This window comes from Grampus griseus (genome assembly GCF_964374135.1).
Source record: "Grampus griseus genome assembly, chromosome: 4".
NCBI classification, from domain to species: domain Eukaryota; kingdom Metazoa; phylum Chordata; class Mammalia; order Artiodactyla; family Delphinidae; genus Grampus; species Grampus griseus.
In genome coordinates this window covers 143,797,388-143,821,568 of record NC_138997.1, presented here as the reverse complement: position 1 = coordinate 143,821,568, position 24,181 = coordinate 143,797,388, and the positions used below count along the sequence as shown (strand labels likewise).

The window sequence follows — 24,181 nt, the reverse complement described above, 5'->3', positions numbered from 1 at the left end:
TTAAACAAGTTTCTTAGCTATGAAGAAGTCTTTAAGGTACTTTATTTGGAAAATTCCAACTGAGATAAAGATTAGTGTTTGTGCAAAGGCCCACCATAAAACGTTGCTGTTTGTATCTTCACTGGTCATTCGAAATTCTTCTTCACGGTCCTACGCAGAAGAGAAATAGGCAGGTTAAGTTTCTTAAGGTACTTCCTGCATGAATTTGAGGGGAAGGTGCTGTATGCATTCAAGGTACTTAATGTCACCCAGGTAATCTCTTACGCCAAAGTGCAGTATCATTTTCTAAGCCAAGCGGTGTTGTTAGTCAAAGACAAGGAAGAAGAATCAACCTTATAAAACACACTTTTGTGTTTTGGCGTAAAGTATCAGGTATTTGATCTATTACTTTATATGTTTTATTTGTTACCATCAAACAAAGGGAACATTACCTAATTGACAGATGTTCATCATTCAGGTTCTTACTTTACTTTAAGCTGGGCACTGTGCTCATTTTATTTTCCAGATAAAGAAACAGAAGCTCAGAGACGACAGAAGGTTAGTGAGTGGGGGGGCAGATTTGAGCCCACGTCTGACCAGGGTCCACTGAGCACAGTGACCCAGGAAACGCATAATGTCACAAGAACAAAATGGTGATTTAGAAAGTGGGCACACTGAGACGCTGCGGCCATGTGGGGTGTGTTTGGAAACGCTTATTTATTCATTCTGTGAGCTCACACCCCAAGGCGAGTGAGCCACGGTCCCCTTCCTAGAGGAGCTCATGGTCCAGCAAACGGTGAACGAGCGCTGTCCCTGCATCCCCTGCATGTCCACGCAGTCCTAGCTCAGAGGAGGCCCGGGGAGCCGGCAGTTTACTCTTTCCTTGGTTCGCGGGCTTCGTGGAGAATTACGTACTGGGCAGGAAGAGGGAGCATAAGCTGAATAGGCAGACTGACCCTTTGATAGTTTTGTTCTTTGACTATTTGCTCCATTTGCTCAATTAGGTGTTCAAGCTTGAAGCTAACTTCATTAACTTTGTCCTTTGCTTGAGCAATGGCTGCATCAAGGTCATGTTCTCCAACTCGAATATCTAAGTGGATCCGCTGTGCAAACAGTAAAAAGGAAGAAACATGTTTTTAACGTGGCTCACTCTTTTTCTTTGCTTTTTCCCTCCTTGTGTCCTCCCATTCCTTCCTTTTTCTCCACTCTTCCTTTTTGAGAGCAAACACTACTTCATTCTCGAGCTCTCTATTTTTCTTCACCGCCACTCTATTCCCTGTTATACCCAGTAGTCTTTCTTTGTAATAATAATGCATTAAACAGTACCTGCTGACCTGAAAGGGTACTTATATTATCAATAGACTGTTAGGCAAGAGCCTTTGCCCCTGAGAGAATTTGATTTACTCAGGAGAATGTTCTTTACATATAACTAAATTTCTGATGCTAAAGTACAGATTCTCTTCATCTGTTCTCAGCACATTTAGAAAATAGCCAATCACCATCTACCATGTAAGAGTTTTATTTATTGGAATTCCATTATTAATTCACCCTTCAGCCTTCAATTGTTTTCAAGCCTGAATAATCACAGTTCTCTTAAGCTTCCCTCCCAGTTCTCATTTTTCAAGCCCTTTAATCAACTCCGTGGCTCTCCTTTGAACCCCTTCCAAGCTCTCCAGCTCCCTCTTTGGTTGCTGTGCTGAGGTCTGGGTATAATGGTCTGCATATCATTGTCGCGCCTGAATAGTGCTGACGCTGCTCATCACCAAGTACTCGGAGGCACATACTTACCAGCTTACTCCCTCCAAATGACACGAGCCTCGTAGAATTAGACTCTAAGCAAATGATGTGTTCGCCAGGTGAATGTGAAGTGAAGTAGAATGTTCCCTGTGGGCCATATAACTTTGACAGTAATACCTAGGATTGAGGATTTCCATAGTTTAAGTTTATTATTCTCTACTTTCCATTTAAAAAAAACCATCCCCATGTAATCTAGTGAAAACTGTGCAATTCTTAAAGAAGAAATCAAGTGGCCAATAACATGCAAAATACTCAGTCTTGCTGGTAATCAAAAAAATACAGACCACAGTAAGATATTCCTTGTTGGTTTTCAGATTGGCAAAGACTTACAAGCACCTGGGGCGGGGACTGTATGGAGAAATACTATCTCTAGACACTGTTCTGGGAATGTAAGTTGAACACCCGTTTCAGAGAGTGCTTTGGCCAAGCGTATAACACCGTTCACCCAGCAGCGCTACATATAGAAATTTATCCTATGGGAATGCCCAAATGGACAGTTATATGTAAAAGGATATTCAGTGTGATGTTATTTATTTAAAAAATTGTGTTTTGAAATAACTAATACCTTTGAGTGTGGATTGATTAAATTTAGGCAAAGCCAAATGAAGAGGTGCTAGGTAGCAGTAAAAGAGACTATAACACCCATATCTATACGAAAGGTGTCCGCAATATTCAGGGATAGTCTGTATAGAATCCTATTTTTGTAAAAAGTATCGTTTGTAAAACTACACGTGCTTAGAAGAAGATTCTAAAGAATATATACCAAGTTATTAGGCAGTTATATTTGTTGGGGAACTTTGACTTTTCTGCTTAGTACATTTCTGTATTGTCTGGCATTTTAAAAACAGGTATAGGACTTCAAGTCTGGCATATAAGGAGCTTGGAAGTTGTCCCTCTGTCTTAAAAAGTAAAAGCTGCATAGAAAGAAAATCAGTTCTTAGATCTGTCAAGAGAATTGAGGTCACAGGGTAAACTGCCCCCAAAATGGGAGAGGCGAATGCAAAGAGTCCCAGCTTAGCCTGAGCACAAACCCCTGTGGGAACCAGTACGGGTTCCTTTTACCCAGCACATCACGTCCAACTTTCAACAACAACAGAAAAATAATAAGACATACTCAAAGGCAAAAACCGCAGTTTGAAGAGACAAAACAAGCCTCAAAACCAGATTCAGATATGGCAGGGATATTGGAACGATCATATAAGGAATTTAGAAAACCTATGATTAATAGTCTGTGGTCTCTAATGGAAAAAGTAGACAACATGCAAGAACAAATGGGTAGTGTGAGTAGAAAGATCAGAATTCTGTGAAAGAATAAAAAGAAATGCCAGAGATCAGAAACACTGTAGCAGAAATAAAGAGTGCCTCTGATAGACTCCTTAGCACACTGGACAGGACTGAGGAGAGACTCTCTGAGCTTGAGGATATGGCAACAGAAACTTTCAAAACTACAAAGCAAAAACAGACTGGGGGAAAAAAGGAACAATATCCAAGGACTACAGGACAACTATTAAAGGTGTAACATACACATAACGGGAATACCAGAAGGAGAAGAAAGAGAAAGCAACAGAAGAAATATTTAAATAAAGACCGAGAATTTCAGATTAGTGTCAGACACCAAGCCACAGAGCTGGGAAGCCCAGAGAACACCAAGCAGGATAAATGCCAATAAAACTACACCTAGGCATATCATATTAAAACTGCAAATATCAAAGATAGAGAGGAAATCTAGAAAGAAGCCTTATTTATAGAGGAGCAAAGCTAAGAATTACACCCGACTTCTCCTCAGAAACCATGCAAGCAGGGAGAGAGTAAACATTTAATGTGTTGAGAGAAAAAAACTCACCAACCTAGAATTCTGTATCCTGCAGAATTCTCCTTCAAAAGTAAAAGAGAAAGATTTTCTCAAACAAAAGTTGAGGGAATTTGTCCCTCATAGACCTGTCTTACAAGGAATGTTAAAAGTTATTCAGAGAGAAGGATAATGATATTGGTCAGAAACTCGGAGCTACGTGAAGATTGGAAAGCATTAGAGAAGGAATCAGTGAAGGTAAAATTAAAACTTTTATTTTTCTTATTAACTGAGTTAATAGATACGTCTTTCAAAATAATAGCAATGTATTTGATGATTATAGTTTATATATAAATGAAATTAGCAACAGCAAAGATGCAAGGGATGGGAGATAAGAATTAGGATTACTTTGTTATTATAAAGTACTTGTACTACCTGTGAAGTGATATGGTGATATTCAAAAGTGGACTTGGAGTAGTTGTAAATGTATATTGCAAACTCCAGGGCAACCACCGACAAAAAGTTAAAAGAAGTATAATTGATAACTATGAAAGGAGATAAAATGGAATCGTAAAATAATTAAAACCACAAGAGACAGAAAAAGAGTGGAAAACAAAAATAGGAACAAATAACAAGGATGACAACTAGAAAACTAATAAATATGATGAATATTAACTCAGCTGTATCAACAGTCACTTTGAATGTCAGTGGTCTGAATGCATCAATTAAAACAGATTGTCAGAGTGGATCCAAAAAACAAACCAAAACCCCGACTATGTATTGTCTACAAGAACCCCTCTTTAAATATAAAGACACATATATATTAAAAGTTAAGGGATGGAGGGACTTTCCTTGTGGTCCAGTGGTTAAGACTTTGCCTTCCAATGTGGGAGGTGTGGGTTGGATCCCTTGGTTGGGGAACTAAGATCTCACATCATGGCCAAAAATCCAAAACGTAAGCAATATTGTAACAGATTTAATAAAGACTAAAAATGGTCTACATCAAAAAAATTTTTAATTAAAAAAAAAAGGGACGGAGAAAGATGTATATGTCAACTTTCAGCTAACCTTAATCAAAAGAAAGCTGGAATAGTTATATTAACTTCAGACAGAGTAGACTTCAAAACAAGGAAAATTATCACGGATAATTACATAATGGACCATAGTAATAAATAGGTCATTTCTCCAAGAAGACAAACCTTAATGTGTATGCGTCTAACACCAGAGTGTCAAAATACATGAAGCAAAAACTGATAGAACTGCAAGGATAAATACAAGAATTTAGTATTATAGTCGGAGACTTGGATACTCCTCTATCAGAAGTGGGCAGATCCAGCAGCAGATCAGTAAGGACACAGTTGGACTCAATGGCACCATCAACCAACTGGATGTAATCAATATCTGTAGACTACTTCATCCAACAAAGCAGAATACACATTCTTTTCAAGCTCACATGGAACACTCACCAAGATAGACCACATTCTGGGCCATAAAACACACCTTAACACATTTGAAATAATAGAAACCATACAATGTATGCTCTTAGACCATAATGCAATTAAAGTAGAAATCAATAACAAAAAGATAGCTGGAAAGTCCCCAAATGTTTAGAGATTAAACAGCATACCTCGAAATAACACAGGAGTCGAGAAAGAAATCTCAAGAGAAACTAACAGTGTTTTGAATTGGAAGAGAATTCTGGGAAGATGGTGGAATAGGAGGCACCAGGAATCTGTCTCTAGGCAACAATTACACTGGAAGAATCTGTCTGATGGAACTGTTTTGGAACTCTGGAGTCTATTGAAGGCTTGCAACTTCCAGGGAAAGACTTGGATGGTAAATTGTGGTTAATTTTGGTCAATATCAGCTCTTAGAACAGTGGCAGCTGCCTACCTCCCACCCCCCACCCCCCGCCAGCCACATGGCAGGCAGCTGCACAGGTGTTCCTGGAGCAGCTCCCATGCATCTTTTAGAAGCCAGGGTAGGCAAAAAGGACCCTGTCCTCCAAATGTCAGGGTTTTTTGTTTTTGTTTTTTTTTTTTGCGGTGCGTGGGCCTCTCACCGCTGCGGCCTCTCCCATTGCAGAGCACAGGCTCCGGACGCGCAGGCTCAGCGGCCATGGCTCATGGGCCCAGCCACTCCATGGCATGTGGGATCTTCCCGGACCAGGGCACGAACCCGCGTCCCCCGCATCGGCAGGCGGACTCTCAACCACTGCGCCACCAGGGAAGCCCTGTCAGGGGTTTTTGATGTCATCATATAGAAGGGATTCTCAATAAGATTAACAAGATTTCTCATCAGAAACTTCGGAGACCAGAGGCAGTGGGCGGATACATTCAAAGTGCTTAAAAAACCCCAAACAACCAGAAAAGGCCAACAAGCACATGAAAAGATGCTCAACTTCACTGATCATTAGGGAAATGCAAATCAAAACTACAGTGAGGCACTACCTCACACACATTAGAATGGCTGCTATACAACAAACAAAAAACGTACTGGCAAGGATGTGGAAAAATTTCAACCCTTGTGCATTGTTGGTGGGAATGTAAAGTGGTGCAGCTGCTGTGGAAAACATTATGGTGGCTCCTCAAAAATATGAAAATAGAATTATCATATGATCCAGTAATTCCACTTCTGGGTATATACCCCAAAGAATCCAAGGCAGGGTATCAGGATGTCTGTACCCCCATGTTCATGGCAGCAGTGTTCACAATAGCCAAGATGTGGAAGCAACACAAGTGTCCACTGACAGATGGATGAAGAAGCAACATGTGGTACATACATAACAGTGGCATATGATTCAGCCTTAAAAAGGAAGCAGATTCTGACACGTGCTGCAGCATGGATGAACGTTGTGGAAATTATGCTTACTGAAGTAAACCAATCACAAAGAGACAAACACTGTATGACTCAACTTATACGAGGTATTTAGTCATAGGGGAGTTATTGTTTAACGAGTATAGAGTTTCAGTTTTACAAGATTTAAAGAGTTATGAGGATGATGATTATACAACATTAAGAATATATTTAATACCACTGAATTGTGCACTTAGTAATGGTTAAGATGATGAATTTCATGTGTACTTTACCACAATTTAAAAATCTCAAAAAATATTTTGAACTGAATTAAAATGAAAATACAACTTAATCAAAACTTGGGGGATACAGTGAGAGAAGCATTTACAGAGAAATTTATAACATTGAACGCATATATTAAAAAGAAAGAAAGGTCTAAAATTAATCATCTAAGCCTAGGAAACTAGAACAAGAAGAGCAACTAAATCCAAAATCAGCATAAGAAGAGAAATAAGATCCGTGCTGATAAAGCTAATGCAGAAACCAGTGAGAACAGGAGATACGCAGAGAAAACCAGCAAACAGAAAGCTGGTCCTCTGCAAAGATCAGTAAACCTCTAGGGAGGCTAACTAAGAAAAGAAGACCCAAGCTAATAACATCAGAAATGAAAGAGGAGGCTTACTACAGGTCTCACGGGCATCAATGGGGTAGTAGAGGAATGCGATGAACAGCTCTGTGCTCACAAACGTGGTAACCTGGATGAAATGGACCAATTCCTTGAAAGGCGCGATTTGTGAAAACTCACACAAAAATAAATAGACAGTCTGGATAGGCTGAGAGCTAGTAAAGCAACGGAATTGATAATAACTTTCCAAGCAGAAAGCACCAGGCCAAGATGGGTTCACTGGTGAATTCTACCAAAGATTTAAGTAGGAAATCAGACCGATTCTCTACAATCTCTTCCAGAAGTAGAGAGAATACTTTCTAAATCATTTTCTGAGGCCATCATTAGCCTAATACCAAAACCAGAGAAAGACACAAGGAAACTATGGACCATTATCTCTCATGGACATCGATACAAATATCCTCAACAAAATATTAGCAAATTGAATCCAACAATGTATGAAAAGAATCAGGCACCATGACCAACTCAGGTTTATTCCAGATACGCAAGGCTAGTTCAGCATTTTAAAATCAGTTAATGTAATTCATCGCATCAACAAGTTAAAGATCACTTGATCATAACAATAGGTGTAGAAAAGGCATTTAACAAGATCCACCATCCATTCATGGCAAAAACTCTCAGCAAACTGAGAATACGGGAACTTTGTCAATTTGATTTAAAAAATCTATAAAAACCTTACAGCTAGCATACTTCATAGTGAAAAACTAGAGGCTTTCCCACTATGATCAGAAACAAGGCTAGGATTGCCTCTCTCACTATTCCTTTTCTTTTTTATTATGTATTTATTTTATTTTTGGCTGTTTTTGGGTCTTAGTTGTGGCATGTGGGATCTTCATTGCAGCACATGGCCTCCTCGCTAGTTGTGGCATGCAGGCTTCAGAGTGCGTGGGCTCAGTAGTTGTGGCACTCGGGCTCCAGGGTGCATGGCTTCTAGTTGTGGCATGCGGGCTCACTAGTTGTGGCACGCAGGCTTAGTTGCCCCACGGCATGTGGGATCTTAGTTCCCCAACTGAACCCGCGTCCCCTGCATTGGAAGGTGGATTCTTAACCACTGGACCACCAGGGAAGTCCCTCAGTATTCCTTTTCAATATCATACTTCAATTCCTAGCTAATGCAGTAAGAGAAGAAAAGAAAACAAATGGTATACAGGTTGGGAAGGAAGAAATAAAGCTGTGTTTGTTCACAGATAACAGGATTGTCTATGTAGAAAATTCAAAATAATAAAACTTACTGGAACTAATAAGTGATTATAGCAGGGTTGCAGGATACAAGGTTAATATGTTAATCAGTTTCTCTGTATCAGCAGTGAACCAAGTGGAATGTGAAATCAAAACCGATACCATTTACATTAGCATCTCCCCCAAATGAAATACTTAGGTATAAATAAAACAAAGTATGTTTAAGAGATATATGAGAAAAACTAAAAAACTGTAATGAAAGAAATCAAAGAAGATAAAATACATGGAGAGATGTTCTGTGTTCATGCCAGGAAGACTCGATATTGTGAAAAAGTCAGTTCCTCCCAACTTAATCTATAGATTTGACACAATCCCAGTCAGAGTGTCAGCAGGTTATTTTGTGAATATCTTCAGGCTGATTCTAAAGTTTCTATGGAGAGGCAGAAGATCCAGAAGAGCCAACACAATATTGAAGGATAAGAATAAAGTCAGGGGACTGACGTTCCTGATTTCAAGACTTACTATAACTGTGTAGCACAGGGAACTCTGCTTAATGCGCTGTGGTGACCTAAACGGGAAGGAAATCCAGAAAAGAGGAGCTATATGTGCATATAGAGCTGATCCATTTTGCTGCACAGAAACTAACACAACATTGTAAAGCAACTACACTCCAATAAAAGTTAATTTAAAAAAGCCTTACTATCATGCTACAGTAACCAAGGTAGTGTGGTATTGGTGAAAGAGCAGACAAAGAGATCAGTGAATCAGAGAGCCCAGAAACAGACCCACGCAAATGTAGACCCACTGATCTTTGACAAAGGAGCAAAGGCAATACCATGGAAAAAGGTAGCCTTTCCAACAAATCGTGCTGGAACAACTGGACATCCATATGCAAAGAAATGAATGTAGACACAGACCTTACACTTTTTACAAAAATTAACTTAAAATGGAGCATAGGTCTAAATGTAAAATGCAAAACTATAAAACTATTAGAAGGTAACATAGAAAGTCTAGAAGACCGTGGATTTAGTTATGACTTTTTAGGTACAACACCAAGAGGACGATCCGTGAAAGAAAGAATTGAGAAGCTGGACTTCATTAAAATTAAGCTTCATTAAACATTTGACATTAATGTTGAACGTTGAACGTTGAATTTCATTAGAATTAAAAACTGCTCTGCAGAAGAGAGAGCTGTCTGTCTCTCTGTCAAGAGAATGAAAAGACAGGCCACAGACTGGGAGAAACTATTTGTAAAAGACGTATCTGATAAAGTACTGTTATCCAAAATATACAAAGAATTCTGAAAACAACAAGAAACTGAACAAATTAATTGAAAAATGGACAAAAGATCTGAACAGACAACTCACCAAAGAAGACATATAGATGGCAGATAAGCACATGAAAAGATGCTCCCCATCGTATGTCATTAGGGAATTGCAGTTAAAAACAACGAGATACTTCACACCTATGGGAATGGCAAAAATCCAGAACACTGACAACACTAAATGCTGGCGAGGATGTGGAGCAACAGGAACGCTTGTCACTGCCGGCGGGAACGCAGAATGGTGTTCCCATTTGGGAGACGGTTTGGTGGTTTCTTACAAAACTAAACATACTTCTACGTACAGTTCTGCAGTTGCACTATTTATTTACCCAAATAAGATGGAAACTTATGTCCACATGAAAACCTGCACACAAATGTTTACAGCAGCTTTATTTATAATAGCCAAAATTTGGAAGCTACTAAGATGTCCCACTGCATGTGAATGGATCAGTAAACCATGGTATACATCCTGACAACGGAATATTGTTCAGTGCTAAAAAGAAATGAGTTATCAAGCCATGAAAAGACACGGAGGAAACTTAAGTGCATATTCCTAAGTGAAAGAGGCCACTCTGAAAAGGCTGCCTGCTGTACGACTCCAGCTGTATGCCATTTTGGATAAGTCAAAACTGTAGAGACAGTAAAAGGATCGGTGGTTGCCAAAGGTTAGGGAGGGGGGAGGGATGAATAGACGGGTTCCAGAAGATGTTTACGGGAGTGAAACTACTCTGTTGATACTACGATGATGGATACATGTCATCACACATTTGTCAAATCCACAGAATGTCCAACGCCAAGAAGGAGCCCTAATGTGAGCCGTGGGCTTTGAATGATGTGTCAGTGCAGCCATCAGCTGCAACAGCTGTGCCATTCCAGGCCTGCTAGTGGGAGAGGCTCTGTTCACATGGGGGCAGAGGACATACGAGAACTCTGTACTTCGTGCAGAATTTTGCTGTGAACCTAAAACTGCTCAAAAAGATAGCCTATTAAATCACTTTAGAAACAGGTATGTATTACACGTAGAAAAATGCAACCAAGATTCTTTTTTTAAATCTTTCAATTTTGATTTGGAGAAAATTAAAGGATCTTGCCATGTACTTAATTTCACTTAACAGAGTGTTGATAGGGAAACTTTGGTAAATACAGCTGCATTCAAGGTCAGGTTTGCATTTGATTTCTAATTTTTTATGAATAACAGTTACTTTTCCCTGGAAAAATATGCAGTGATGACTCATCACCTGTTAAATTCCATTTCTGACCCTTAGTGTTGGGTCAGGGTTCTACAGAGTCTGCTTCCAGTGACTATTCACGTCAGCAAACATGTCAGTCAGCAATGCCTGTTAGTTTGGTGTGTTGGAAAAAGACATGCTTGAATTTAGACCTCAGTGTTTCCACTTGCTGATGATGTGATCTTGTATAAGTCATTTTACCTCTCAGGACCACAGTTTTCTCTTCTACAAAATGGAATAGGAATATTGGACACGGAATAAGGGACAATGGAATACAAAATGCATAGTTTGAATGGTGCCTGTATATTGTCATTGTCTGCCCTGCCTACCCTACCAGCCATGTTACCCCTTGGCCTGCCAGTCACCTGCCGTAGGAAGGGACATGTGTTCAGGTTAGCATCCGAGAGTACCCTGCGTCCAGGCACATGGACCCGGGTAGGAGCAGTCCGAGTCCTTGGCGGGGTGCTGTTCAGGATCTTCAGAGAGGATCTTAGCTCGTTAGGAATGTTAAACCAGAGCTGTGTCTGGTCCTCTTACTTCCAGAGGGAGAGAGCCTTCCTGAAAATCAGGCCTTTGGGGTGAGAATTTTCTCTCTCCTAGGCCCGTGGCAAATATCTGTTGGATGTTTGCAGAATGAAAACACTTCTCCTCCCATCTAGAAGGGGGTATTGTTTCGAATAAATGTATTTTTTGGAGAATGAAACAGCTCTGTCTTAAAAACAGTGAACAGGTTTTTCTGTGAAGCTGTTTTGTCCAACTAAAATTTGGGTTCTGGGTTTAACAAGCTATGCAGACATTTCCAGATCAGTCATGAAAGGTTACAGGGAAGGACAGCAGAGAATTCTGTTTTGGTTTAACTGGGCAGGAAGTGAAGGAGGCGGGGGTGTCAGGAGGAGAGGGTAGCTGTACGAGAATTAGGAAAGTGGCCCCAGTGGAACTGTTGCCAGGGAGGTGCCTGGTGTACCAGGAGAAGGCTGCTACAGCGGGCCGGAATCAGGTGTCCGGTCCAGTTGGAATGGAGTCTCCTGGGCTCCACGTGAGTGGGGGCGTCGCAGTGTCTGGCTTGAGCGCAGCCCTCATGAGGACAGGAAATTGGGCCTGTCTACATCAAGTACCCTCTCCTTGCCAGCTAGAGAGATGCCTGTCTGTTCTGTGAGGCTCTGCTCCACCACCATCCTGCTACGTCATGAGCACATCCCCAGGACAGCAAGTCCAAAGGGAAGTAGTTCCTGCAGTCACGTTGGAATTATTGGACGGAGCAGGTCACAGTCCCTTGAGCTGGCATGGTGGGGACAACATCTGCTGCGACCGTTGGACAGAGGAGAAAATGGAGGGTTAAAGCAGCCAAGTAACCCCTCGAGGTCCAGCTTGTAGATGACCGTCTGCACTCACACCTGCCTCCGACCCCAAGATCCACATTCTTTCCCTTTGACCGTGGTGCCTTTTCTACTCTGCAGCTCCCAGTGAGGAGGCGCCCTGTGAGGCCAGACAGACCCAGAGGCCGCATTCCTACAGAAAGCCCACCAGACGGGAGGAGGGAGAGGCAGCCTATCCGATCCTCGTGTCTGGGTGAGGCTGTGGCACCTGCAGAGCAGGTGAAGCCTGGCCCTGCACGACCAGCGGGATGCATTGGCCCTGTGGGTTCCCCCTGCCCAGCAAGACCAGCAAAACCTCAGGATGATGAGTGCGAGGCCTGCCCTTTGTACTGTCTCTCCCTTGTGTGTTAAGGAGTCTCTGTTCCTCAGCTGGACTGTAGGCCCGTTGAAGGCAGGCGTCTGTGTCTTGGTGCAGTGCCTCTGTCAGGGCTACACATGTCAGAAATGAGATGCTGGACAGTGAGCGCTGTGTGGAGATGTGAAGTGTGTGGGTGTACATGACACGTGGCTTTTTAGAAAATAAAAGATTTCAGTAGCAAGACAAAAAGTGTGTTTTACCTCATCATTGTAAGTTGTAACAGTCACAACCATTCCCAGACCAGGAGCAGATTCAAGGAAATCGTGTCTGCCCAAGTCCCACTGTTGTATCTTGAAAGTCCCTGTTTCAAAAATATAAGACATTTATTTTTATTTATCTTTTTTAAGTCTTTATTAAATCTCATTGAGAAACATACAACTAGTAAATATATAATGTTGAAGATGTTATATATGCTACAAGAAGCAGCAACAGACAGGGTGGGAGTGGTAGGGGACTTGGAAGCATTATGTGGGGAAGTCAGGGAAGGCTTCTCTGACATTTGAGCAAAGACCTGAAAGGATAGGGGAGTAAAAATATATCCGCTTCTATAATATTTGTTTATCACATACATGCAGATTACATCCATATCTATCTATACATCACATTCAGTGCTAATTGTGTGCCAAGCACCGTTCTAAGAAACTTACACGTGTAATCTGAATTGTCATGACAACAGCGCTATGTAGGTAGCTAATATTTTATGACGATTTTACGTGTGATGACACTGAAGCATAAAGTAATTTGCCCAAGGTCACGTACCTAGCAAGTAGCAGAGTCAAGATTCAATCTAGGCAGTGTAGTGCCTTTTTCCTTACTACCTCGTGATGCTCCCTCCACTGGTGAAAGATCGTCCCATGCAGGAGGACATGCAAAGGTCCTGGGGCAGGAGAATGCTTGGAGTGTTCAAGGAACAGCAGAGTGCTGGAGTGAAGTTAACAGGAAGAAAATCACAGGAGATGAGGCTGAAGGGGTAATGGGCCAGATCGTGGATGGTCTACAAATCCTTTTTAAAATTTTGGGGAAAGGCTTCCCTGGTGGCACAGTGGTTAAGAATCTGCCTGCCAATGCAGGGGACATGGGTTCGAGCCCTGGTCCAGGAAGATCCCACATGCTGTGGAGCAACTAAGCCCGAGCACCACAACTACTGAGCCTGTGCGCTAGAGCCTGCAAGCCACAACTACTGAGCCCGCGTGCTACAACTACGGAAGCTCGTGTGCCTAGAGCCCGTGCTCCGCAACAAAAGAAGCCACCGCAATGAGAAGCCCGCGCTCCGCAACAAAGAGTACACCCCGCTCGCCGCAACTAGAGAAAGCCTGTGCGCAGCAACAAAGACCCAACAGACAAAAATTAATAAATTTTAAAAAAAGACCCTATTCCCCCCCAAAAAAATTGGGGGGAAGCAATTGGGCAGGTGAGTGAAATGATGTGGCTTTCATTTGAACATTTTTTTTGCATGGAGTAAGGAATGAAGAAGGATAGGAGTGGAAGAAGGGAGGCTGTCATCATAGTCTAGGTGGCTTGGACCAGGTGCTAGTGTCAGAGGTTGTAAAAAGTGTTGGATTCTGTATTGTCCCTATTTCACAAGGCGGAAACTGAGTGTCAGAGTCACGGCCCAAAGTCACACAGTGAATAAGCTGTAGGGGCAGAATTAGATCCGAGGTGGTTTGATCCCGAAGCCCAGAACCACCCTGACTCCCTGGGAGGCAGAGGGAGACGCATCCCTGACGGGAACCTCACCCTGGACATGACTGCACGGGCAGCCCTGGGGAGAGAACGGGTTTCCTGGGACGGGCGGGCGGCAACGCCCCTGAGCCCTGCCTGCACTTCGGAGCGGCTTCAGTTCAGGCCTCACTGAGCAGTCCTGGTTGTCTTGTCTCCACAAGTTTGTTAACTCTGTGTCGTGTACGTTATAGACTGTTTAGAATGTTCCAGCTGAAGAGGATCTTTAAAAAAGGTGTCATTGGTGATACCAGAAAAGATGGGGTAAGCCCATTCCACCCTATTTCTCCCGCTAATTACAACTAAAAACCCTGGCCAAAATGTCTAAAGCAAGTATCAGAAGACTCTGAAAGGTGGAGAAAAGAAGGTGACTGCCAAGGACTCAAAGTGTGACTCAGCTGTGAGTTCCCTGTCTGTCCCCCACCCCCATATCCTGGCCTGGGTGCTGGAGCAAACAGCAGTCCCCACGAAACTGAAAGAGAGGCAGGGAGGAGGAAAGAGAACCCGCTCAGGAGAAGTCTGCGCTCTCGTGCAAAAGGATCTGGAATAGGGTGACCCAACAGGGTGGAACCCTTTGACTACACCCGCCCTACTCCAGACGAACCCTGTGAAAGAAACGGCACCCTCTCCACTGGCTGCTTCATGTGGGGACTGGGGTGAAGACCTGTGGAGATGCCTGACCTGCACTTAGTGAAGGACAGTGAAGAGGCAGAGATGGGGAGGGTGACAGAGAGGCGGGAGCTGGAGAGGCGATCTTTAAATCTGTGTATGGGTGTCCTGGGCACACCCCTAAGCAGCCTATGCATGAGGCCAACCAGAATAAGTACAGCAGAAACTCTGAGAATCCAATCGTGGTGTGGAAAACACCCAGGTTTCAGATTGGCCCCTGGGTAGTACGCAAGCAGGGTAGGCCAGAATAATAGTGCAGAGTCTCAGAGAAATAAGGTTAGGATGTGTGATCTGAAACTAAATGGGTTGACTACTTGTTAGAATAGAATATTTAAATAGGAACCAGAGTTATAATACTCAAAATGTCCAGGATACATTACAAAATTACGTACGATGTCAAGAACCAAGAAAGCCTCAACTTGAATGAGAAAAGACAGCTAGTAGACACACCAAAATGACATAGACATTGAAATTATCTGACAAGAATTTTAAAGTCGTCATAAAAATGCATCAACAAGGAGTTTGAAACCCTTAAATGGAAAAGTAGAAAGTCTCAGAAAAAGAATAGAGATATAAAAAATAAATGGACACATTAGAACAGGAAAAATATAATATTTGAAACTGAAAAATAACCAAATGGACTCAATAAAAGAATAGAGACGACAGGGAAAGAGTCAGTGAACTTGAAACTAGATCAATGGAGACTTCCCTGGTGGTCCAGTGATTAAGACTCCGCGCTTCCACTGCAGGGGGCGTGGGTTCCATTCCTGGTCGGGGAACTAAGATCCCACATGCTGCATGGCATGGCCAAAACAACAACAAAGAAAACCACAAACAAACAAAAAACTATAGATCAATAGAAGTAATCAAATCTGGTCAATGGAGAGAAAATAGATTGAAAAAAAAAACAAAACTCAAACAGTCTTACGAACTTGTGGGACAATACTCAAAGGTCTATAATTTGCGAGTCCCAGAAGAAAGGAGGAAGCGTGTAAGGCTGAGTAAACACTGGAGGAAATGATGGCTAAAGACTTCCCAAACTGGGGGAAAGAGATGAAAGAGATAAGCCTACATACTCAAGAAGCTAAGTGAACCCTACAAGGTCAGACTCCCCCAAATCTACCACCGGATACATCATGATTAAATTTCTCAAAACCAAAGAGGGGGGAACCTATGAAAAATAGCCAGAGGGAAACACTGCATTACTGATGGGGAAAAACAATTTGAGTAACAGCAGACTTCTCATCAGAAACATGGAGGCCAGAAGGAAGGGGCACATTCCCAAGTGTTGAAAGAAAAAGCATTGTCAAATCTATATCCACCAAAAATACCCTTCAGAATGAAGTCAAAATATTCTTAAGCTCAAGGAAAACTAAGGATTTTTTCACTTGAACACCTACTGTAAAACAATTGCTAAAGGAACTTCTGCAGACAGAAAGAGAACGGTAAGACGGAAACTTGGAATAGCAGGAATGAAGGGAGAACAATGGGGAAGTCAACACCGGGGAAACCACAATAGAGGATTCTCTTCCCCTTTAAAAAAAAGCTGTTTGGGGCTTCCCTGGTGGCGCAGTGGTTGAGAGTCTGCCTGCCGATGCAGGGGACACGGGTTCGTGCCCCGGTCCGGGAAGATCCCACATGCCACAGAGCGGCTGGGCCCGTGAGCCATGGCCGCTGAGCCTGCGCGTCCGGAGCCTGTGCTCCGCAATGGGAGAGGCCACAGCAGTGAGAGGCCCGCGTACCGCAATAAAAAAAAAAAAAAAAAAAGCTGTTTGACAGTTGAAGGTAAAAAAAAATCAACATTGCCTGGTGGTGTTCTCAAAGTATGTAGACATAATATTTACAACAACTATGTTACAGGGTGGGGGGCAGAGGGATTTACATGGTCATAAGGTTCTATATTCCTCTTGCTATGGTAAAATATTGATCCTTGTAGACTGTGGTAAGTATGTGTATTGTAACCCCTAGAGCAACCACTAACAAAAACTATACAAAGAGATACAGTGAAAAATACTACAGATAACACAAAATGCATTACAAAACATTCAAGTGACCCACAGGAAGGTACAAAACAGAAAATGGGAACAAAACCCAAAGGGAGCAAAAAGAAAACAAATAATAAAACAGCAGACCTAAATCCTGACGTATCAGTAATTACATTACAAGCAAATGGTATAAACGGAGATAAGACAAAGATTGTCAGAATGGATTTTTAAAAAAATGAACCAACTATTCAGTCTTTGAGAAAATCACTTTGGGTATAATGCTATAGCTAAGTTAAAAGGATAGAAAAGACATCATTACGACAGTCAAAAGAAAGCTCACGTGGCTCTATAAATATCAGATAACGTAGACTCCACAGCAAAGGAAATTACCACGGACGGAGCGGGGCCTTAACGTAATGATAAAGGGGTCAATTCAATATGAAGACATAACCATCCTACATGCATCAACAGTTTCAAAACACACGAAGTAAAACTGCTGAAAGGAGACGTGGTCGAGTCCACCCCATGGGTCGGCAGCGCTCCTCGGCCGTGGACAGGGCTAGTGGGCGTGGGAGAGCTGACTTGCACCGTCCACCTGCAGGGCCTGGCTTGGCACTTCGGGGATGGCCCCCAAACAGCAGGTACACATTTCAAGTGTACGTGGAACCTTCACCGAGTTAGGCCACAAAGCCCTAAACCTGATGCGGCACCTTTGCTGAAGCAGCCGAACGTCCTGGAGAAAAGCACACAGCCAGGCAGGCGGACAGCGCCTGGAAATGCCCGCGTGGGTTCCCGTCCTCCGAGACGACGGTCTCCTCGGGAGCCTCTTCCAGCCCCTCGCCCGTCCGGGGCTTGCCTTGCCCACGTGGACGCACTCAGCGTCTCCGTCCTCCACCTCGAGCACCCTCACCCCGGCAGCTCACCGCCCTCTGCCTCCCCTCCCTGTCCTCTAGGGCTCTGCGCTTGTCACTCTCCCCACACTCACCATCCGCCCTCTTCTTGTCCGCGTGCCAACTGTCCCAGTGCCGGCCCCCCGCCCCCGCATTTATTCTGGGAGGGGCTGGGGTCTGGGGACGTACGGCGTCTTCCTCTGTGGGCCTCCTGGGCCCGGACTGAGCGAGGGCAGAGCTCGCTGAGGATCTGTACGTGTTCGATAACGGGTTTTGAACGGATGCGCACCCTTGGTCCCTGGTTACAGCGCCGGTGTTCCTGGCCCAGAGGGAGGTGTTATGCCCTATGGCTACCACCAGGTGGCAGAAGAGTAGCACTGCTCGCGGGTGCATGGGCCCGGCGGTCCTCCCAGCGTGGACAGGACAGTCCATGTGACGGGCGCCCAGAGCGGGCCAGGCTGCCTCACGTGTTTCTCATCAGGATAACAACGGTGTATACCCCTTGGGGTGTGAAGACCCAGTTAGTATTTGTAAACGGCTTAATGCAGCACTTATCACGTTGTAAGCGCTATGCAAGCACTTGATGAATTATTCCTTACGTTATTATTGGGCTTTTGATGTCAACGCCCATTAGGGCCTACAACCCTGGAAAGTCGGTATAATAATACCCACCTTTGCAGACGAGGCTACGGGACTTGTCTAACACCAGCCAGAAAATAAAAGGCTGAGCCCGGATGCAGACTCCGCAGGCTCGGTTCCCAACTCAGCGCTCGGCCCCTCATCACAAACTCCACCCCGGCTCTGCACGCAGCCCCGGGCTGTGTGGCGCGTGTTAAACCCCAGGTGTAGTTCCGGCAGAACTTCTGTGCTGACCTAGCTCCCCAGGGGCCCTTCCTCCTGGGGGCTCCACTCAGTGACCCTGGGTGGGACCTATTGGGTGCCAGGCGTGAGCCGCATGCCACAGGAGGCCACCTGCCTCCCTGGGACCCTGTGTGCGCCCCGTTCAGGCACTCAGCTCGTCCTGCGACCCCTGAGGTGGCTCGCTCTTCTGCTCCGGCCTGTGAGTCCTTGAGCCTGGAACTGAGGGCCATCTGAGTTGATACTAGAAAAGTAAAATGCATCTCTTGTAGGAATTTTAGAAAGTAAAAATCCCCTCCAGAAGCCTTTGGTATTCAGTATTATCCTGCTAACCTTTTTTCCCTGTAAGTACACATCGTATATTTTATAAAAAAATGAAATCATACTGTACATCTCTGATTTGGTTTTTCCACCCAATTTTTTCGTGACCATGTTTCTATGTCCTTAAATGTTCTTCTGTAACCTAATTGAGGTCTATTCAGAGAGCTGAAGAAAGATCCAGTGTCGTTTGTCCAGTGCTGAGCACAGAGCTCTACAGACAAACTGGCCACGCAGTGTCTGAGGAACGAGAGAAGGAACTGGGATGGGCCGCCTGACAGGAGGGGGTTCAAAGCCAGCTCATCCTGTTGACCCGGGTGCAACGTGGGCATAGAAAGCAGCTGCTCCCAAGAGTCGCCGTGAATACAGAGTGGCCTTTTCCAGGCGCTCCAGGCTCCCCGAGCACCTTGGCTTCCCTCTGACCTGTGAGCCTTTCTGAGATCCTTCCTGTGTGGAGGGAACGCAGGAGGTGACGTGTCACTGACGGGACGTGAGCACACACTTCCTACGCCACACATGCCATCAGGGTACAGTCAATGAGTAATTGCCACTAACTCACCAGCCGAAACATTGCTGGCACCCCAGACACCCCGCGACCTCACCACCCGTCCCCAGAGGCCGCCAGCCCCCTGGCTTGTGAAACATTGCTGGCGCCCCAGACACCCCGCGGCCTCACCATCCGTCCCCGGAGGCCGCCAGCCCCCTGGCTTGTGAAACATTGCTGACGCCCCAGACACCCCGCGGCCTCACCACCCGTCCCGGAGGCCGCCAGCCCCTGGCTTGTGAAGACAGCGTTTTTGTGTCTTTGTACTTTATATAGTGCGTGTCCTCCTGTGAACACCGTCAGCGTGTGTGGGGGTCCGTCCGTGTCACATGCGGTGGAGACCGTCCCTGTTGTGGCTGCTGAGTGCCTCGTTAGTGCCTCGTCATGTGAACGGCTGGCTTTATTGTCCGTCTGTCCGTGGATGGACACTGGACGGGCCTGGTTTGGGCCATCTTGGGTCGTGCCTCTCTGAAGATTCTTGTGCAGCTGAGCACGTGTGTGCATTTCTGTTGGGCATGTCCTGCATTTACCCAGCTTGTGGACTGGGCCTGTGTTCATCTTCGGAGGGGCACCATTTTGGGGGTGAAGTCTGCAGCCTGGAGCGGGGGTGGCGGTGCACACCTACCGGCACACTCGGTTTTCTCACCGGTGGGTGCGTGGCAGCGTCTCATGGGCTTTGTGTTGCCTGGCGGGCACGGAGTCAAGCGCCTTTCCCCCCGCTCCTGGCTGTTTGCGTTCCGCCTCCTGTGAAGTGTCTGCTGCTCTTCAGCTCGCGTCTCCCTCCCGTGGATGGTCCCCTCCACGCTGGTCCCTTCCGTGCAGAGGTGTGCATCTTAGTTGCACACTCGTTCTGGGTGTCAAAGTTGTGTCACCAAGGAGAGGCCGGACATGCAGACACATCTCCCGAACCCGTGTCCGTAGAATCCGGGGGTGTCTGCAGACAGAGGGCCTGGGGCAGGCGGGGCGTCCAGAGACGTTGGTACCGCTGAGACGGCAGAAAGAGCGGCCGTGACTCTCATAGCTTGTGTGCCCCGAGGCTGGAGCGGGGCCTGGGAGGGGTCCAGAGCGTCAGAGGCGGCGTGTGGGGTGGGGCCCGGCCACCAGCTCCTTTGCTGGGAGGTGGGAAAACTCTGGGGGGCTTCTTAGCCAACTACTTTTTAAGTTTTTTAAATTGTGGTAGAACATATATAACAAAATTTAACACTGTAAGCATTTTAAAGTGTGCAAATCGATGGCATTAAGGATGTTCACTTTGCTGTGCAGCCGTCACCATCCGTTTCCAGAACTTCTCCACCAAACAGAAGCTGCACCTGGTTAAGCAGTAGCTGCCCTTCCCCTCCCTGTCTAGCTCCTGGTCACGTCACTCCTACTTCTTGATTTTTGATCTGACTCTTCTAGGGACCTCGTACAAGTGGAACCACACAGCATCTGTCCTGTTGCGTGCTACAGTGGGTTCTGAATTTCATTTTTATTCATTTCACTCCTTTTCACGACTGAATAATATTCCACTGTGCCATGGACCGCATTTTGTTCATGCATCCGTTTGTTGACGGACACGGGTCACTGCCTCCTTTGGCTGTTGTGAATGATGCTGCCCAAACGAGGGGTCTGAGGGTCTGTCTGGGTCCCCAGCCTCACTCCCAGGTGTCCTCTCGGCGGTGGGGGCACTGGGTGGGCATCTGCAGTGCTGGCTCACGTTCCCGAGCTCCCCGGGCTCAGTCTGAGCCTGGCCTCTCTCCCTCCTTCCCCTGGGGGACGCCCCCTTAATGAATCACTTGCGCTTGACTCCTTGGCTCGGAGTGGGGGGGCTTCAGCAGGCACCCAGCCCTTGACCCCCTGAGGTGTGGTGATGAGCGATGATCCTCGTTTAGCTTTGCTTCTTCCTCCTCCATCTCCTGGTCTTGCTGAAGGTTTGCACTCTGAAGAAAAAGAACTACAGAACCCTGGAGACTTCGGCCGAGTGCAAGGGTCATGTCCAAGGACCCTGTGAAAGGGAGCGACCAGGAGCGAGACTTCATTGCTTCTGAATTCGACTTCTTTTCCTTTTAATGAACAGCCTCCCACACAGGATCGCTGTGCTCCGCGGTACTTCTCGCCTTCTCTCAGCACCTGCTTTCTATAAGAACTGACAGCCTTGTTTAAAAAGTGTTTCCGCACTTACCTGGTGGTGCAGTGGTTGAGAATCCGCCTGCCAACGCAGGGGACACGGGTCAAGCCCTGGTCCGGGAAGACCCCACATGCCGCGGAGCAACTAAGCCTGTGCGCCACAACTACTGAGCCCACGTGCTGCGTCTACTGAAGCCCATGTGCCTAGAGCCAGTGTTCCACAGCAAGAGAAGCCACCGTAATGAGAAGCCTGCACACTGCAATGAAGAGTAGCCCCCGCTCGCCGCAACTAGAGGAAGCCTGTGCACAGCAATGAAGACCCAATGCAGCAAAAAATAAATAAATGAAAAATAAATGAATTTATATTTTAAAAAAGTGTTTCCAAGGATCAGCAAGTAGGTGGTTGTAAAGCTCGTCAGGCCAGCGGCGGTCACTTACCCCACAGCCCCCCAGAGCTCCCTCGTCCCTCTCGTCCCCCTCGTCCTAAAAACCTCGCCCCCTGTGTTCATTCAAAACAACCTGGAATTTATCATTAAAGAGCATTACTAAGAGGAGCTAAGAGAAACAGTATAAAAGTACACAACATATTTGACTTTGAAGTTTCCAAGCAAATTTACAGAGCAAGGATTGCTAGTCCTGCACTTGGCTGCAGTGCCCTGCACTGGCACGGTTCACAGGTGCGCAGGTGGGTTTGTCTCCCTTTCAGCCTCCAGCAGAGGGATTCCAGGCTCTCCTCTGCTTCTCAGGAATTTCCTTCCTTTCAGGGAGGGGTTGGAGCCAGAATCAGGGCCACACCTGCTTCTCTGGTACCTTCGGACAGACCCTGGGAGGCCGAGTTGACAGGTTGGAAACAGAGTCCAAGAGGCTGGGAGAAAGTGGGACGCACGCCTGCAGCTGGTCGGGGGCCAGGTGCTCCAGGCAGGTGCTGCCTCCAGCTCATGGATAAGGGGACGAGGCTCAAAGTCGCCACCAAGCTGCTGGCAATGACGGCGATGGCCGGCACACCTCTGTCCTCCTGCGGTGCCCTGCGCGGCCTCCGCCTGGGGAAGGCGGCAGCCTACTTTTAGTCCCGAGGAACAAAATCACGCTTTTAGGTAGATTTGACTAAATGACTGGGTCTGAGGTCATCTCTCTTGGACGTTCGAGACGGTGTGTTTCATCGGACTTCATAGGAACTCAGAGATGTGAAGAGAAAAGGCATAGCTGCCATGTGCTCTTCCTAGACTTGGGCCACCAGGCATGGCCTCAGGTCCCCACAGATCCACAGAAATTTTAACATTTGTTTTTCCATTTTAGTGGTGATCTAAACATTAAATCTAGCATATTCTGGATCGACGCTTCTTAACCAGGCAGGGTTTGACACGTGCATTTATGATCAAGTATCACTAAGTGAGAGTCAGGGATTTGACAGGCAGCGAAGGTTCAGGGATAGTTCAGTGAGACAGGAGTGGAAACAGTTATTTGGGGTGCGGGCAGCCTAAGCGCGGAGAGCCCACAGCGGTCGGGAATGTGTTCACGCTCAGAGCAGATGGGCTGAGCTAAGGTCCTGGCTGTGGACTTAGGGGCTTGCAGCACACAGTGAACAAAAAGCAGAGAGTAAATGTGCAATGAAATTTTTTACAAAAAGGACTTTTAAAGGAGATGTTTAAGAACTGTGTCGAGGGGGCGCTATTATAGCATTTGGCACATGTGAGTAGCAGGCTGCTGATTAACTCAGCCTCTGGAAGCTGAAGTTCAGAAGGCACACTGACCTCTGCTGCTTTGTCTCGTGTTCCTGGACCCGTCTACAGACCTCACTTATCCTTTGAGAATTCAACCACAATTAGCATGATTAATGGCATCAGAGATTGTTTGACTTAAGGTAACCTGACAACTGGAAAAACAAATCAAGCTTGGATCCTGTGGTCTTGTGTTTGGGTTTCCTGTTTTACGAATTATGCAATTCCCTCTTAAGGCTGTTTTCAAGCCAGTTCTGCATAATTTGCTAATGTGTCTCGAGAGAAAAGCGCACAGCTTGAAGCTCTCTGCCAAAGAGCATGCACGTCAAGAGGATAGCACGTCCAATAAAGATGTTAGAAACAGAAGAGGTTAGCGCGACACCACCGGAGGTTAGCGTGACACCACCGCAAGATGACATCTCGAGTTCAACATTCAGCAGAGCTCATCTAACCCACCTGTTATCCAGGTGTCACTTGGAATGTCTTCTATTATGCATTTCTCCTCTCTTTCCCCTACGTGGAAATAAAAAGCCGTTGAAAGTGAAAAACAAAAACTCAAAAGAAATGTTAACATTTGCATTTCTGTTGCTTTTGCCGCCTCTGGTTCTGCTTCTTCTGAAATGGATCCGTTGCAGGTGATACTGCTTACCGAGTGCTTACATTTCATTGGACAGCTTTGAAAATTGATTTTTGTGAGAAGGGACATATGGTGGCTACACTTGGGCAGGTGATTGCAGCAGGTCCCAGAGAACAAGATAAAAGACGCCTGAACCCTGGGACCTTGCCAAGCGTGATGACATCAGAATTCCTTTGGATCGGTTCCTTTTAAGGATTTTGAAATGTTCCAATGGAATGAAAGACA

At 45.5% G+C, this 24,181-nt stretch overlaps 1 protein-coding gene across 1 annotated transcript; it reads right to left on the bottom strand.

The window, feature by feature from the left end:
- On the bottom strand, positions 1-23,965 carry LOC309821431 (transmembrane emp24 domain-containing protein 11; the record flags this gene model as incomplete). The annotated part of the gene is made up of 5 exons (XM_082652705.1): positions 23,776-23,965; positions 12,713-12,813; positions 1,768-1,893; positions 936-1,082; positions 1-150 (listed from the first exon to the last, which is right to left on the bottom strand). Exons 1-5 carry the CDS (start codon positions 23,897-23,899, stop codon positions 1-3), a joined length of 648 nt encoding a protein of 215 aa, XP_082508831.1. The 5' UTR covers positions 23,900-23,965.
- Between the last annotated feature and the right edge of the window lie 216 nt (positions 23,966-24,181).